The 16,411-nt window shown below is 39.4% G+C and overlaps 1 protein-coding gene across 14 annotated transcripts in view; it reads left to right on the top strand.

The window, feature by feature from the left end:
- Positions 1–16,411, top strand: part of LOC129257698 (histone-lysine N-methyltransferase 2C-like) — an 83,637-nt gene that overhangs the window by 43,264 nt on the left and 23,962 nt on the right. For all 14 annotated transcript variants that reach the window (XM_064096549.1, XM_064096553.1, XM_064096551.1 and 11 more), the window contains 4 exons: positions 599–649; positions 2,683–2,908; positions 6,527–9,340; positions 10,031–14,158. In XM_064096549.1, coding sequence (XP_063952619.1) covers positions 599–649; positions 2,683–2,908; positions 6,527–9,340; positions 10,031–14,158 — 7,219 coding nt within the window. The remainder of the gene's footprint in view (positions 1–598; positions 650–2,682; positions 2,909–6,526; positions 9,341–10,030; positions 14,159–16,411) is intronic.

The following is a 16,411-nucleotide window of genomic DNA, read 5'->3' as shown; positions in this document are numbered from 1 at the left end:
CAGAAGAAATCTTACTTTCAAAACAAATCATAGCAGTTGATTTACAAAGCTATTCATAAGTTACTCATGGCTTTATGCACAACTTCCACATTTTCTGGGATGCTAAATCAGATTGTCTTAATCTTAATTTATTCCGATTTGCTCATCTTGAAATTTTTATAGTTAATCAAGCATCCGAATGCTGTGTTTGTAATTTCACTGGGGTTACAGTGAATCACTAGTGCTTTGTTGGAACACCATAGAAAAAAATGTGATATTTCATAATCTCATTTGGATCAAGGAAATACGCCAGTTGTGCATCTGTTTGTAACTTACAAACAGCTTTATCCTCTGTATTAACATGCAATCAAGTTGATATGTTCCATCTCTGCATTTATCAATCTCAGTTCTTTTAGATGAGATGAAATCATACTGTTTATTCATTTTAATATTATGTATATATATATACATGTACATATTTATCCAAAGCCATGTGTTGAATTGTGTGTTTGAAAGAATAAAAAAAAAATGATATCATGCATGATCACCAGCAACCATTGTTTTCAGCATGTGTTGCCCCTTTTTGCCTCCCCACTTTTTCCTCCTACCACTCTTGCAGCAACTTGCGAGGGAGAATCGTGCCGCACAACGCATTAAGGAAGCCCGGAAGGTATGCTCAAAGCTCTGTCAAATCCATTTCCATACTGCTGCTTTCTCTCTTTCTCATTCCTATCATGTTGCATATGATTTGTTTCTAACGTTCCCTCACTGTTAAGCCTTATTCAGATATGGTTAGATAAAACCCAGCAACATTTTCCTTATTGTCCAGATGTGAGACAAGTTGCCTATCTCATATTGAAAGTTGTGTGGGTGAAGTTTGTTAACATAACTCATCTTACGTTATATCATATTTATTTCATTGCAATATTATGAGTCATTATGAGTCATGTCGAAAGTTTGTCTGAATAAATCTTGACAAATTATTTTAAAGAATAATTGTAACTTGTTTTAATTCATTCTGTGACAAAAAGGACAATTTTGGGTTGTTAATAATTAATCTCATTGACTTAGTACTCGAAAGGATGTTGCTGAGTTTTGTTCTACTGTTTCTGAACGAGTCTTACCAACACTCCTTAAATTGCCAACATGATCCTAATTTTTTTACCTCCAGCATTTTAAATCACATTAAGAATCTTCACACTGCACAATCATAAACACACACTATTTATTTTACTTCCACCATTTCCTCTCATAACTCATTATATAGACACTCGGATTAAGTGAATAACCTTGTGAGGGGATATTTACAATCATTAAGGAGATCAATGTGATTCTTGAGAGCTTTTATAAAAAAAAACCCCAACTTTTATATGAATGCACTGAAGGGATCGTGGCGATTTCTCGTATGTTAAAGTCTGGGATCTTTAAATGTATGTTTGGATGATATTCTCAATTTATAAAGAAAATTGAGTTCATAGCTGAAAATTGAAATCAGTTTTTACTATCACTGATTTTGAAGCGATTGGAAAAAGCTATTAGAAAGACAAAGAGGCAAGAGTGAAATAAAGATCCACCCTGGCTTTCTTGATTTTATGTTTTCTAATTGATTTCCCCCCATTTCAAAATGACCAATTTAAAACAAATGTATAAACTATTTTTTTTTCATGTGCAAGATTCATTTAAGCATGTATGCTGCATTATAATTGTTTGCATGTGTGTTATTATTGTTCCCTTATGTTTCAATCCTCTGTCAAGATTAGTTTGAGAAATTTTAACAATTATATTTTTGTGATTTACAATATTTGTGTTAGGCATTGTAGATATGGAATAGAAAATTGTATTTCAACAATCCTTATTACATTTTCCTGGTAAGTAGTAAAAGAATTTGATTGGAGGTTGGTGCTTAATCAGCTATATATTGGATTCTCCAAATCCTATAAGTTTTATATCTGGTTCATTTTAGACCCATTTTTTAATATCAGAAGTCTAAATTGGGTTTGACAAGTTGACATCCCACAGATGTATGTATATGTGTTAATTTTTAAAAACACATATTTCTGTTTTGTTAGAAATCCAAGAAATTCGGCTTGTGACCATTTTGTGAGTCAACCAAATATTTCTCAGTATCCAAAGGGTTTGAATAGATTTGTAAATATATTTTTCAATATATTTTCACAGTTAGGAATATTGGCCTGTTATAATAAGTTTTCTTTTGTGATACTAATAGCTTCATGAGGCCTATGTTGTTGGTCTCTAGATGCTGACACAGTGTAATGCAGGGTCTGGTGAAACAGTCATTAGCATTTCATCAACATTTTCGTCCCACAAATTGTTGGATCCAACAACTTTCCTTGATATCGATTGGGTGAGAAGTATAGTTTCCATGGTTACTGTTGGTTAAAACATACTCTGTCAGAAAAAAAGACTGACTGAAATATTCCCTAGATGAGGCCTGTAGCATCTGAGGCAAATGGCTTACAAATGTATTTCCTGGTTGTGAATTAAAGAATTGTGTCAAGTCATCACACTAATAAGAGTTTACTAATAGGAGTTTACTTTTGTCATTGTTTAGGGCAATAACAATTGATTATTGAATATAGTAATTCTGTTAGTAAAAGGCAAACCATATTCAAAAAGTCGCAGTCAAAATTGTATCTCATTTATATCACACCCCTCTGGTCTTCTTTTTAATACTACTAATAGATCCATCAACAGAAGCGTCAGAAGTTTGATGGCGCCATGGTCGGTGAGAGCCAGGATGGGTCTGGCATCAGGGCACCACTCCAACAAGGACAGCAGCCGCAGCAATTGCAGCAAGGACAGCAACCATCTACTCTGGTTCCTCAGGCGCAACGGAGCCCAAAGTCATTGCCAGGTACACCTATGCCAGGAACACCTATACCAGGAACTCCCATGTCTCCTGCCAATGGTAAGAATACTGAAACATGTTTCTTAAAACTTTTTATCAATTGACCTTTGTTTAGATATGTTGAGCCAAAGCTCAGCAACATTTTTCAGGCATGGTGAAATATATCCCTTGATTTATGGTAAGAAAGGCACATTATTCACTTCTAGTTGCACAGAGGCCATTGAATACCTGAAAATATCTTGTTCTTGCGATAAATAAAGATCTGTTTAGGGGTTCCATTCGGCTCTTGTTAGTATATTGGATTGACATGATTAAATTTTGGCTCTCATGAGGTAGAAAGACAAAGATCACAGATGTCATCTACCAGAAAAAAATCTTGTTCTGGTGATAACTGAAACATTGTTTGAGGTTTCAAGTTCAAACTTTGCTCAATTGTGCATATGTGAGGGAAGATGATCTGGATAGATTTTGAGGTCACATGGTCAAAGGTCACAGAGGTCAATCTTTCAAAAATTCAAAAATTTACATGTAGTTCTGTTATGTGTACTTGATTTTGCAAATAGGGAAGCATAAATATGTTTTGACTATGAGAAGTCAAAAGTCCAGTTTGGGGGTCAGATTGCTACAAAAACTGTCTTGCTGCTTTAACATTTTTTTTAATGTCACATAATCCATCAACAAAAATGTTGATAGTTCTTGCTCTCAGCCTATTAAAATTGCACTGTTTCAGTAGCTTTTAACAGTAGCTGGTATAACGTACCATTGGTAGGTAGCAGTGGCGTAGACAGGTTCGTACACCTGGGGGGGATGAGTGGGCTGCCAACGCTAGTGAGGGCGCGAAGCGCCCGAGCGAGGGAGCGAAGCGACCGAGCGGGGGGAGGGTGTGGGAGGGGGGTGTCCCCCCTCCCACGGTAGGGAGCTTTTGCAATTTTGAACTTGAAATCGTGCAATCTGATGCATACTTAATGAGGTAAAATAACACACACAAGCGCGCACGCACACACGCACATACTCACACACACACACACACGGGTGCGCGCACCACTTACATACTACGCCTTGAATGGACAGACATACATCGACAAGATCTACACACCGTGGCATACGAATACAGAATGGACTGACACATAGTATTGCATATTGAACCACACTACGTATTTATTTATCTCTGTGAATTTTGCTGTTACACCTCTTCAGAAAAAAAAACAATGTCAACTGTGTACACGCAGGTATAGTCTTTGTTGTCTTGATATGGGTATGTGGTTATGAATGAAAACAGCCTCTGTGGCCATTTGTGAATAGAACACATAAACAACAAACAAATAACAATATGTCTGTTCATTATAAAGCATAATGAATACGTACATACTATGCTTTTTTTTACCTCAAAGAAACAGGCATAGTATCCATAGATGGATATTGGCTGGCGGCTCATTAACATACAGATACAAAAAACATAAACAGTATCACTATGATCCATGGAGTAACAATACTGCTTTGTAAGTTTGTGAAGAAATCGGAACCATAACGGCATTGCATCGTTTCAAATTAGGGCATTATTCACTTCTATTTGATCTCAGTCTTATAATAGTAATAATAGTAATAATAATAATAATAATAATAATAATAATAATAATAATAATAATACAAATAAAAAATAATACTAATACAAATAATAATGCTAATATTACCCTTTTTACACACGCTAAAATTTCCTTAACCCCGTACTATAGGTGGGGCTAAATTGCTATTTAGCCCCACCTATAGTAGGGGTTAAGCTTAGCTAGCCCACTTTCTTTTTACACAGCATTTTTGCAAAGTGGGCTAACCCCACCTTTAGTACGGGATTATTTGGCCCTGCAAAAAAGAAGGGTTATCCCAGCAATTGCGGTGCTAAGAGCGATAGTACGGGGTTAAGATCGCTAGTGTAAAACGAAAGTGGGCTAAGCTTAACCCCGTACTATAGGTGGGGCTAAATGGCAATTTGGCCCCACCTATAGTACGGGGTTAAGGAAATTTTAGCGTGTGTAAAAAAGGTACGAGTGAAGTACTTGTACTACGAATGATCGACAAAAACCACTAGTCCAGGGGGGCGTTAATTTCATCAATATTTTCGTCCGACAAGTTGTCAGATCTGACATCTTTCCTTGATTCTGATTGGTTGAGAAGCACTGTTACTATAGTAACTGTCGGATATAATGGGACTTGTCAGATAAAACGTCCGACAAGTCCTTTCATGAAACGCTCCCCAGGGTTAGCGAGTTTCGTGTGTGAAAAGCAAGCATTCCTTATCCGGGGTTATAGAAATAACAATTTGGCATGTGTGAAAAGGAAAAAAAATAGTACGGGGTTAAGGATAGTACGGGGTTAGCGATAGTCCGGGGCTAAGAAAATCCTGTGTAAAAAGGGTAGTTGGTTCCTTTTATCTCGCATTTCAAGACAGGGTAAATTCACACTGCGCTTTACATGAAACAAACTTCTTTAAACATTTCAAACTTATGTCTTCATGCATCAATCAACATACTTTAAATGAATACAAAACAAAGTGCATCTTAAATAAAACAAAAATAAATAAATAGTTAACAATACAGAAAAGATGTAGCTGCTGCAAGCTTAACAACAAACTAATGTATACCAGTCAGTCCTGATATCAGTATTAGTGTAACAATAGTCATATAGTGGGAGCATGAAGTTGAACAATTCATGATTATACATAATTATATATGTTATAAAGATAGTAGTATGGTACTCTCTGTCACGAATTATTATGTATACTGTTGTATCACATTCATTTTCTATTCTGTTTTAGATTGCGCTGATGCATTTTGCACACAATGTATAATGCCTATAACACGTGGTTTGCCCCATTTGAACACGCAAAACTCGTGGTTATCTTTTGGTTTCCACACCACGAGATTGCGCGCACTGCAAAATATGCGCGATTAATCTTGTGGTTATCTTGTGGTTTCCAAACCACAAGATAACCACAAAATACTTGTAAGATTTTCTTTTTTTTACCGTCTGAATTGGCTTTCACCGTGTGAATGCGGCTAATAACAATAAACACAATTACAATAATGATGAGGATTATTATCATCATCATCATAATTATTATTATTATTAATATTATAATTGTTATCATTATTATTATTACTATTATTATCATCATTATGACTTATTAAGTATCCAAATATCATTCCTAAAAACCTGGGGGGGGGATGATTGTACATGCCATCCCCCCCACCTTGTGAGGTGGGGGGGATGCATCCCCCTCATCCCCCCCGTTGTCTACGCCCCTGGTAGGTAGTCTTATGAAATGGGCTTGGGATTCACTTTGATCTTTTACATTCCAGGAAGTATATTCTGATAGAACTCAGACATTATTAGGGGAAACAACAGTTATAAAAGCAAACTTGTACCAATTCTCTTAAATTTGTTGATGGTGGAAAATGTTTAAAACTAAATAATATACTTCAATATCCTTTGGACTGTATCACAAAATTTGAGGATTATTGGTATGATTCATGCTTATATGTATATTGTGTTCTTTTTTTTTTCTTAGATATAACTATGAAACATCTTTTATCATATGTTTTAAAAATCTTTTAATAACCTTGGAGTTATATTTGAAATTAATTAGATAATTGTGTGGTTTTTTTTCTATTTTTATCTCAACAGAATTGCCACATTCCAACTTAATGAACACAAGCAATCAGAGCCTGTCTGGTCATTCTGGACTTCCTGTCCATATGCCCCTGTCAAACCAGTCACCAGGAGCCATGAATGTTGACTCCATGCCACCATCTCCTATGGTAGCACAACCATCTAACATTCATCTTCAGTCTGGAAGGAGTGGAACGCCCAGCGTGTTAGCAGGAAGATCTCCTCATCATTCAGAAGAGATAAGCCATGGTGTTGTTGGTGGTGTTAACACTCATCAGCAGCACTTGGCATCCCTGATAGCAGGACAAGGTGTTACTCCTACATCATCCAGCAACCACTTGCCTGTATCAAACAACCAGTCCATCATTGATAGGTTACAGTCTCCAGGAATGCCTCATGGTTCTGCATCACAAGTGCCTCCTGGGATGGGAAACATGTCTCCAGCTCATGCAATGTCAGTGGGGTCTCCAGCACATGCAATGTCAGTGGGGTCACCAGCTCATGCAATGCCAGTTGATATGCCTATTCATTCACCTCAGCAGGCTCCGTTCATGAAAAACCAAGTATTTCAAGATGGTGCCAGCAACCAGAGTCTGTCACCTGCAGCTGCTTCTACCCCTGCTGATAGAGTAGGTTTGAACGATGGCAACAAACATGCACAAAAACAGCACATAAGACAGTTATTAGTGAGACAGCAGGAGAAACGACGTATGCGTCGAGAACAGCAGCAAATGCAGAATCAGAATTGGAGTGGGGAATCACATCAGCGTCCTCCACCTCCCTATCCAGCTAATGCTTCATCAGATCAGATATCTCCTGCTACAAATAGTGAGCAAATGAACTCCTTCCCTGGAACACCTAACACGCCAAGGCCAGAAGCTCCTCCTACATTCGTAACTCAAAGGTCTCAGGAACAGTTCAATTTAACCCCAGAACAGACAGATGAAGCATGGAGGCCAGGGCAGTTTACTCCTGGCCTTCAACGAAGAGCTAGTGATGGGGGAGGTCGCATGCCTGGGCCCGGACAATTTATTGAATTGAGGAGAATAGAGCAAGGAGCAAGAATGCCAGTGTCTGGACCATCATTGTCACCAAGACCACGAAACATTGCCCTACTCCAGGAGAAGCTCCATCAAAGAGCTTTACAACAAAGAACTGCCCTGGTGGGGTCAAACCCATTAGATCCCTATGATCATATGGTGAGGCAACAAGCCAATAATAGGACACCTACACCCCGACAGCTAATGACTCATCCAAACTTTCATGGCAGGTCACCTATGATGTCTCCAATGGGAGATCATCCTGCCCAACAACCTCATTTGCCATTCCAACAACCAACTCCTCCTTTCCAAGGTCCTAACACAAATGCAATTCAGAATCACCAACCCAGAATTCATAATACAATACCTGCTCAGCAACCAGTATCATTGCAGAGTGACCTTCATTTGCCACCCGGTCAGGATCCAACAATTGCACCTCAGCCAGATGACCATGATGCGCAATTGGAAGATCTGTTGTCTGGTGAGCTTGATCTCATTGACTTTGCTGGAACTGATTTGGACACTAACAAACATTCTGCTGAAAACCAACAACTTTTCAAAGATTTTGGTTTGAGTGATGAGGCACTTGATGAAACAGCTTCCACAAGTAACACTCCTAAGGATTCACATTCTTTGAAGGTGGAAAATGGCATACTTCCAGCTGCTACAGAGAAAAGTCATGAACAGTCTACCTCCATTGAGCCAACTAGTTCAGAAAAAGAAACTGATAAAGTGTCAGAAGACAAGTCTGTTTCTAATGATCTAAAACGGTCTGAAAGCTCAGGTGTATCTTCGGATCAAACTAAAGTGGAAGAAACCAAAAGCTCAGAAACAAGCAGTGTACCTGACATTGGAAGAGACATTGCTACTGTAAGTAGTCACACTTCTGAAGATTCTTCTAAAGATTTGATGAGTCATGATGACAAGCCATCACCACAATCAAAAGGAAGTGATCCTTCTGATGCAGTTTCAAAAGAGAAAACTGGTGTCCAAATTGACAGTGTAAGTACTTCAGAATCTGTTCCTACTGTTTCTTTGTCAGCATCAGCCTCTGTGTTACAAACAAGTACCGTAGTTCCAGTCTCTTCAAGTTCAAGTGAGGCGCCCACTATATCCACAACCTCTTTGGGTGGAACAACAATCAAATTAGAACCAGTGGACAATCCTCAAACAAACTGTGAACATTATAAAGTTTCAACTGCCATTTCTGATGAGATGATAAACACATCAAGTGGTTCTCAAGTCTTAGAGAAACAACAGTCCAATACCCAGGGACCTTCAGGTAATGCTTGTCCAAGCTCGTCATCAGGGGAAGCACAAAAAATACAGAACTCTTCTGTCAGTGTGCCAAGAGGGGATGTCCCAACAATTGACCAGATTGCTGCCAACATTTCTGGTCCTGTGTCAAGCATTCAGCCAAACAGTACTTCTCAACTGCCAGTTGCTTCAGTGGGCTCTCAGACAGTGGTATCTTCCCAGCCTACAAACAGCGATGGCACTCAATTACAAACAAGTCAAACTCTTGTAACGAGTGTTGTGAATGCACCTTCACTTGTTTCTACTAATCCTCAGAGAAGACAACCTCTGCTCCATGAACAACCTCTTCTCCTCCAAGATCTACTTGAGAAAGAGAAGAAAGAGCAACAGAAGCTGCAACAACAGTCTGGGAATATAGAAGCAGCCGTCTCTGGAAAAGTAGATCCAAAAGCCAAGGCCCAAGGCTCTGATCCATTTCTGGATAATCTCGATCTTGAAAGATTACAGGCTGAAGCAAAGATGATTGCTAAAGGTATTTATCTGTATAGTTTACAAAAATCTTTTCAAATTTGTGTTTGTCAATGAAATTACAATCGAGCCTGGATGGATTGTAGGATGTATTAAAAATGAATAGCTGGATGTCATATGTTAAAATTTGATCCTTGTATTATTTTTTATTCAAGGGTGTAGGAGTATTTGTATATATTTATTATTTTTTGTATTAAATATGTTCATGAAACATGCATATATGTTCTAAAATGCGGTGGATTGCGTAAAATTAGCTTAACTGGCACAGTCATCCTGGTCTTCCTATGGCTTAACAAGAACAAAACATTAACATTGAGAAATATGTTTACAATCTTAAATCAAGAATTGAATAATCTAATTGTAAACAAATGTGTATAGAGTAATCATTAAAATGTAATTACAAAAAGGAATAGGAAACATGAAATATAAAAACAAAGGGGAGTGTAACCCTAACAGTGATAGGGTGAGTGGGGAAAGGGAATGTTTGGAGTCTATGTACTGCAGTTTAAAATTTTTGGATTTAGATATATTATTAATAGGGGATTATATAATGAGATTGTGTATGAAGCTGAATTGAATAGCATTAAGTTTATATCATAGCTTGTTTCATTGACCTTTAAAATCACATGGTGTCAGACACCTTGTAGGAAACTGTCATATTAAATTTCTTCTTTTTGTTGTGTTTCCTACATAGAAACTGAAGATTTTACCATCAAACCACCTGGGCCACATGCACAGCTTCTTCTTGCCATGAATCGTCAATACCAGGTGCAAATGCAGCAACGCCATTTAACAGATCAACAATCTGGAACCAATGTGCCACTGATTCCCCCTGCTTCTCCAGGGTTACGACCACCTAGAACTCCTCAGAGTGTAGAATTTGGCAATGTTGATTCTGTAAAGGATCCGATAAGAAGCAACAGCACTGACTTGTTCAAGCAAGGACAGACTGTTCCTCAAGGACTGCAAGGAGTGTCACATGTAAATGCTCATGGACAAGAAGTAGGACCATTTTCTCCTGGCCACCCACAAATGCCTAGTTTCCCACCTGGTCCAAGGTTCTCTACCCATGAAAACATCCCGACACATCCTAGTCCAGGACCTGTCTCACCGATGTCACCGATGACTCAGAATCACTTTGGAATGAGGCCTCGGGGTCCCATGGTTGTACAGAATGCTGGAATCGGGGGACGCCCACCAATGCCAGGATCAGGCATGCACATGCAAAGTGATCAGATGTCGGTGCCGATGCATGGCATGCAACGGCTTCCTGGGCCTGGTCAGAGAATGGGAATGCCAGTTATTAACAGAATGCCTGGCCCACAGGTTTCTAACTTCAGATTTCCTGGTAGATTCATGTCTCAGAACATGCAACGGATGCCATCTCCATTCTTTGGTGTGGGCATGGATGGAATGTCACATGCCATGATGAACTTTGATCCATATGACACCACAGAAGAAAAAGCTCCTGAAGATACCAGTACTCCTGAGTATGAAGAATGGATATTTAACAAAGATCGTAAACTACAACTTAGGTTGAAATTCTTTGAAAATGAGGTTGGTAAAGAGAGAAAGAAGAAGAAGGCTCTGACATCTAGACAGCGAGCCTGCCGCAAGAACAACAAAGTGTTTTCTGAAAATGACAGACTTGAACTCGAAGCAGTGCAGCAGAGACATTCTAAGCAGCAGAAATATTTGGAAAACGTACGTAAGCAGCAAAGGCAGCATGCTATTCTCCTGCAAGAATTTCGGATGAAGCAACAACAGAAACTGTCGTCGAATCATTCACCCTTGGGTCATCATAATCCAATGATGCCAGGAATGATGTCACCACAAGGAATGATGATGCAAGGGCAAGGACCTAACCCTGGCATGCACAGTCCCATGATGGGTGGACAACATTCTCTAATAGCTCCAGGTGGGACATCACCAAATATACCTCAGCAAATGCTGATCAATCAGGGAATGCAGTCTCCATCTGCCTCAATGATACAGGTGCCTCAATCTGGAATGATACCCCAAGGTCAGATGATGGGCCATGTTTCACAGCAAGTTCCACATCCCATGCGATCACCAATGTCTGGGGAGAGACCTCCATTTGTTGTTCGATCAGGTCAGCAGTCTCCAATGATGCATGGAAACCAAATCATGCAATCTGGAAATGGAGGAATGATGGTTATGCCAGGACAGACTAGTCCGATGGTTTCAAGTTCAATGATTCAAGGTGGAAACCAAATTAGCCAGGGTCCAATGATGACAAATAGCAGGCAACCATCTCCTCTCATGCCTGGCAGTAATCCACAGACACCAATGATGCCTGGCAGTAATCCACAGACACCCATGATGCCTGGCAGTAATCCACAGACACCGATGATGCCTGGCAGCAAACCTTCAACTCCAATGATTCCTATTAACAGCCCACAGGCCCAAGGTATGCCAGGGAGCAATCAAACAAACATGTTACCTGGTGGAATTAGCTTACAACGGGGTACAAATTCACAACAGATTCTTGTACAACCTTCCCAGCAATCGCCAATGTCACATGCATCCCATCAGGGTAGCATTGGTGCTTCTTCACAGCAGCAGTCTCCCATGGCAGCACAATCACCAATGGTTCCCCAATCCCCAATGGTGCCTCATTCTCCGATGGTTCCTCAGTCACCCATGGTTCCTCAATCGCCCATGGTTCCCCAGTCGCCCATGGTTCCCCAGTCACCCATGGTTCCCCATTCACCCATGGTTCATCCAGGACAGCAGTCACCTGTTGTCTCTTCTGGGCAACAACAGTCTCCAATGATGGTACCTCAAAGCCAACAGAATTCTCCCGCCGTTCAAAATAGCGAGCAGTCACCTATCACTGCTGGTAGTCGCCAATCACCAGCAGTGACACCAGGTGTTCCATCCCCCATGGTGCCCCCTGGAGCCCAATCCCCTATGATGCCCCTTGGAGGTCAGTCACCATTGAAGCAAGCTGGTCAACAATCCCCCATGGTTCTAGCTGATCAACAGTCTCCTTTAGTTTCTCAGGGTCAATCATCAGGTCTAAACAGCAGTCACCCTTCTCCTATGATGCCACCACCTTCACCTATGATGACTCATCCTGGACAGCAGTCACCAGTAGCATCATCAGCAAATCAAGGTGCTTCTGTTAGCAGTCAGCTTCAACCAAGGCAAGCTGGAACACCAATGCAATCCCCTATCCAATCGCCAATATCTGCCAAATCGTTACCACAACAGCCTCCAACTGAAAAGCGCATGCAGATCAATATTGGACAAGACAACAATCCATTTAGTGAAACATTCCAACAGAGGGAGAGAATGGAGCGGTTACGTGAGCAGCATGAGAGACAAAGATTGCAGCTTGCCCAGGAACTAGAGCATGTGAGAGCTATGCAGAGATATGAACAGCAACAACAACTCCATAGTTCTCATATGTTCAATCCACATAGGCTTCCTAGTCCACACCAAGCACAGCAGCAAGGCAGTATTGGCCAATTCAATCAAATGCCTAACCCAGGCATGGTGTCTCCTAGCCAAGTTCCTCCAGTTCACAACAGTTCTGTAGGCATACGTCCTCCATTTCCATCTCCACAAGCCCCTCTACAGTCACCTGTCCAATCACCGTTCCCGAGGGAGCCCCTACAACCTGGGATGATATCATCTCAAAGTTCAACACCAACTACAGAAGGTTTTCCAATGCCACCGAGTTACCCAGGAATGCAGACCAAAGTACAAAAGCCAAAGAAGAAGCGAGCAAAGAAGAAAATAGGTGAATCTTTCGGCCAAAATCCAACTCCAGTACCTCAAAGCCCAGTAGGAGTCCTTGATGAGAGTGCCGTTTTGGCTGCGATAGGTCATTCTCAAGATAAAGGAGGTATGGTAATGAGTGTACAAAATATCCTTCAGAATACTTCACCTGGAAGTGCTACACATCAAGCTTTGCAGGCCATTATGGCTAATGATCCACATGCCAATGTGGACCTTGCCAAACTTCAACAGAGTCAAGCAATGTTGATGATTGGAGACATCAATGCCAAAGCTGCCAAGGATGGGCTTTTGAAAAACAATCAAAATCAACTTCTGAAACAGCTTTTGCAAGGACCTTCAATTTGTGCATCTGGAATTGTGAAATCAATACCCAGCAAGCCTGGTGTACAGAATCAGTTAGACAAAGTCACAGGAGAGACCAGCAATTCAGAGAATACACAAATGCGACAAGAATTTGATTTAGCTGTGGATATGCAAGATGAAGAAGGTCCAATAAAACTGACATCAGAGCAGCAAAAGCAACTGGAAATAATTGAGCAATTACCTTATGTTAAGAAAGATGGAAAGCCTGCTGAAAATGATTTGCAAATTTTACTTGAAATCCACAGACAAGGGAAGATTGACTATCCCCCTCCACAAGAGACCAAAGAAAAGCCCCCTGCACCCCCTGTAGTTCCACCATCACCCCAACCCACAGTCAAACAGCACAAACACAAGGAAAAGAAAAAACACAAAGAGAAAAAGTCCAAAAAGAACAAGGAAAGTAGGTTTTCATCAGTGGAGGAACTGATGGCTGCCCTGAAGCAGATGCCTATGCTGCAGTTAACTGAACCAGAGGTTGGCGTTAACTTTTCCCTCTGCCCTCTCTTTGGAAGTGGAACAGTGAACGGAGGAACCCGGCTACGAGGTGCCTTTGGACATGCCATCTTGGATGGGGTTCCAGACTTTTACGATCATCTTCTGTCTGGCTCTACGTCGGACACCAAACTCAAGCTACCCCTTGGAGTAGTGAATGGTCCCACTTCACTCAAGGAAATTGGAACCAAAGGACAAGGTTAGTACACTTACCACATCATTGCTGTTTTGTTTAAGAGATAATACTTTAGAATAATATATATGGACATACCCCCCCCCCAAATTTTTTTTTATAGTTGATGATAAAATGTTTTTATCTCACTTTTAGATGTGCTTTACTGTCCATGATTAACTAAATTACAAATGGGGAAAAAATGTGTCCGACATAATACATCATAATTATTTATATACATGTAGTGTATAGAAAGAGATAGTTCTACATTTAAACTGAGAATGCTGAACCCTGTATCAAGGGCTTATGTACAATCATGTGAAATGGTCTGAATTACTGTAGTACTTATGTTAGAAGGTCTGAAATGTCAAAAAGTTTTGTTAGCCAATATGGATTAATATTCAATGCTTGGGTGTTAGGGAAGATGCATCTAAAATGTCTTTCATTATTGTAACCTGATAAGTTTATCAACTTTTAACTATTCACATACACCCATATCCTATATACTATAAACATAATTTGATATTTATGGCACTAAACACTAGAAAACTGGAGAAAAGCTGGGATGCAACACATTTAAAAATAAAATGTTCAGGAAAATGTCAAACATGCTTTAGCCCAAAATCTTTTACATATGGGATAGTGTAATGGCTTCATGTTGGGACATAGCTGGGATTTGAAGGTATATTAATTTTGAATTTAGATAATCACATTTAACCCACCCCCCAAAAAAAAAAATCACTAGAAAATTAAATATTTAGTTTTTTCTCTCAAGTGGTGAATCAACAAAATGTTCGGACTCAAATTAGTTTTTTTCAAGTTTTGTTAATGATTTGAAATAGCATTGGAATATTCTTTGGGGGAAAAGACCAATACTTTTTGAGTATCAAATCAACTGAGGTAACTAACATGATGAAGATTGAGAACAGGCAGGAAACATGAAGTTTTATGAAACCAGGAATTGAACAATGAGAAGCATCAAGAGATAAGCATCAACTATTGGCCTGATGTGCATGATTAACTATGAAGTAATGTCTAGGGGTTCAAAAATGCAATAAGTATTAGGTCTTATCAGCCAAGATACTGTATTTAAATGTGCATTTGATGCCATGTAGGGATTTCAAATATGGTACATTTGATGTGAAGAAAGTAATTTTGAATGCAAGTAGCATGTCCCACTCACTTTGCCTGTTGCATAATCCTCCCCTGGAAAACTGTTATGTATTGCTGTATTACCCTTTGATCGCCATGCTTGCTTCGTCATGTCCTTGAAAGCCAAAACACTTGTGGAAACCGATCCGCTCACTTGAAATAGCCACTGTTGAGTATTTTTGTTTGTCTGCACGGAGGGAAGGTGGAGGAGCATAATGTGCATGAAATAGAGCACTTTTCCGTGTAGGGTTTGTCACTATCTGCGCTTACAATCACACTAAGTGGATCAAAGAAGTTTGACTTTACAGTCACTTGCAGAATTATTTAACCCCCTTGAGTAAGTATGCATTTTTTGCAACGTTTCCAATTTTAGTTCTTTATTGCATAAAACACATGTGTATAACATCAACTCAGTTACTATCAAATTCAAGACAAGACAACAACCTCTGTAGCATTGCGATGCTTTACTTGTACGTCGCTAATTTAGTCTCAAATGTTGCACAACACTTAAAAAATTTGTCAAAATTTTGCACCGCTATCTTTGTGTATTCCAGAAAAGTCATGCAAAGTGTCGAGGGGGCATCATGGCCGCTATTCCCAGTCCTTTTAGGGTTAAAGAAAAAAAGGAATTGTGTTCATTCCTGCATTAATAGATATTGCCGATAAAGCAAATTAATGTCATTTTCATTCATGTCTGTGATCACTAAGGCATAACCTTTAATTCTTTGATGATCCTGGCTTGTTCTTTAAGGGTTTTGATTGAGGCCATGCCTTAATTTGACATATAATTTTTAGTACTAGCATTGTAATTGTCATTACTAATTTTTTAAAATGATTTGGCAAATGAAATTAAAGTGAAATGACCTCCATTGCATTTTTTCACAGGTTGTCCACAACATTTCATTTTCATTCAATTTCAATCCCTGTCAAAATGAATTCAATCAATTGAAATATGAATGAAAGGATATCATATTGTATGTAAAAGAAATTTGAATAGTTAAGTCATGATTATTAGATGTTTACAAATGGTTCGTCAGTGATCAGAGAAAGGTATGAAAATTATACGATTGTCTAAAACGACATATATCTTCATGTGTAAATGAATTTCATATAATTTTGTTGATGTTA

Source organism: Lytechinus pictus, chromosome 3 (assembly GCF_037042905.1).
Source record: "Lytechinus pictus isolate F3 Inbred chromosome 3, Lp3.0, whole genome shotgun sequence".
NCBI lineage: Eukaryota > Metazoa > Echinodermata > Echinoidea > Temnopleuroida > Toxopneustidae > Lytechinus > Lytechinus pictus.
The sequence above is the reverse complement of the archived record's forward strand: the minus strand, read 5'-3'. Positions and strand labels throughout refer to the sequence as shown.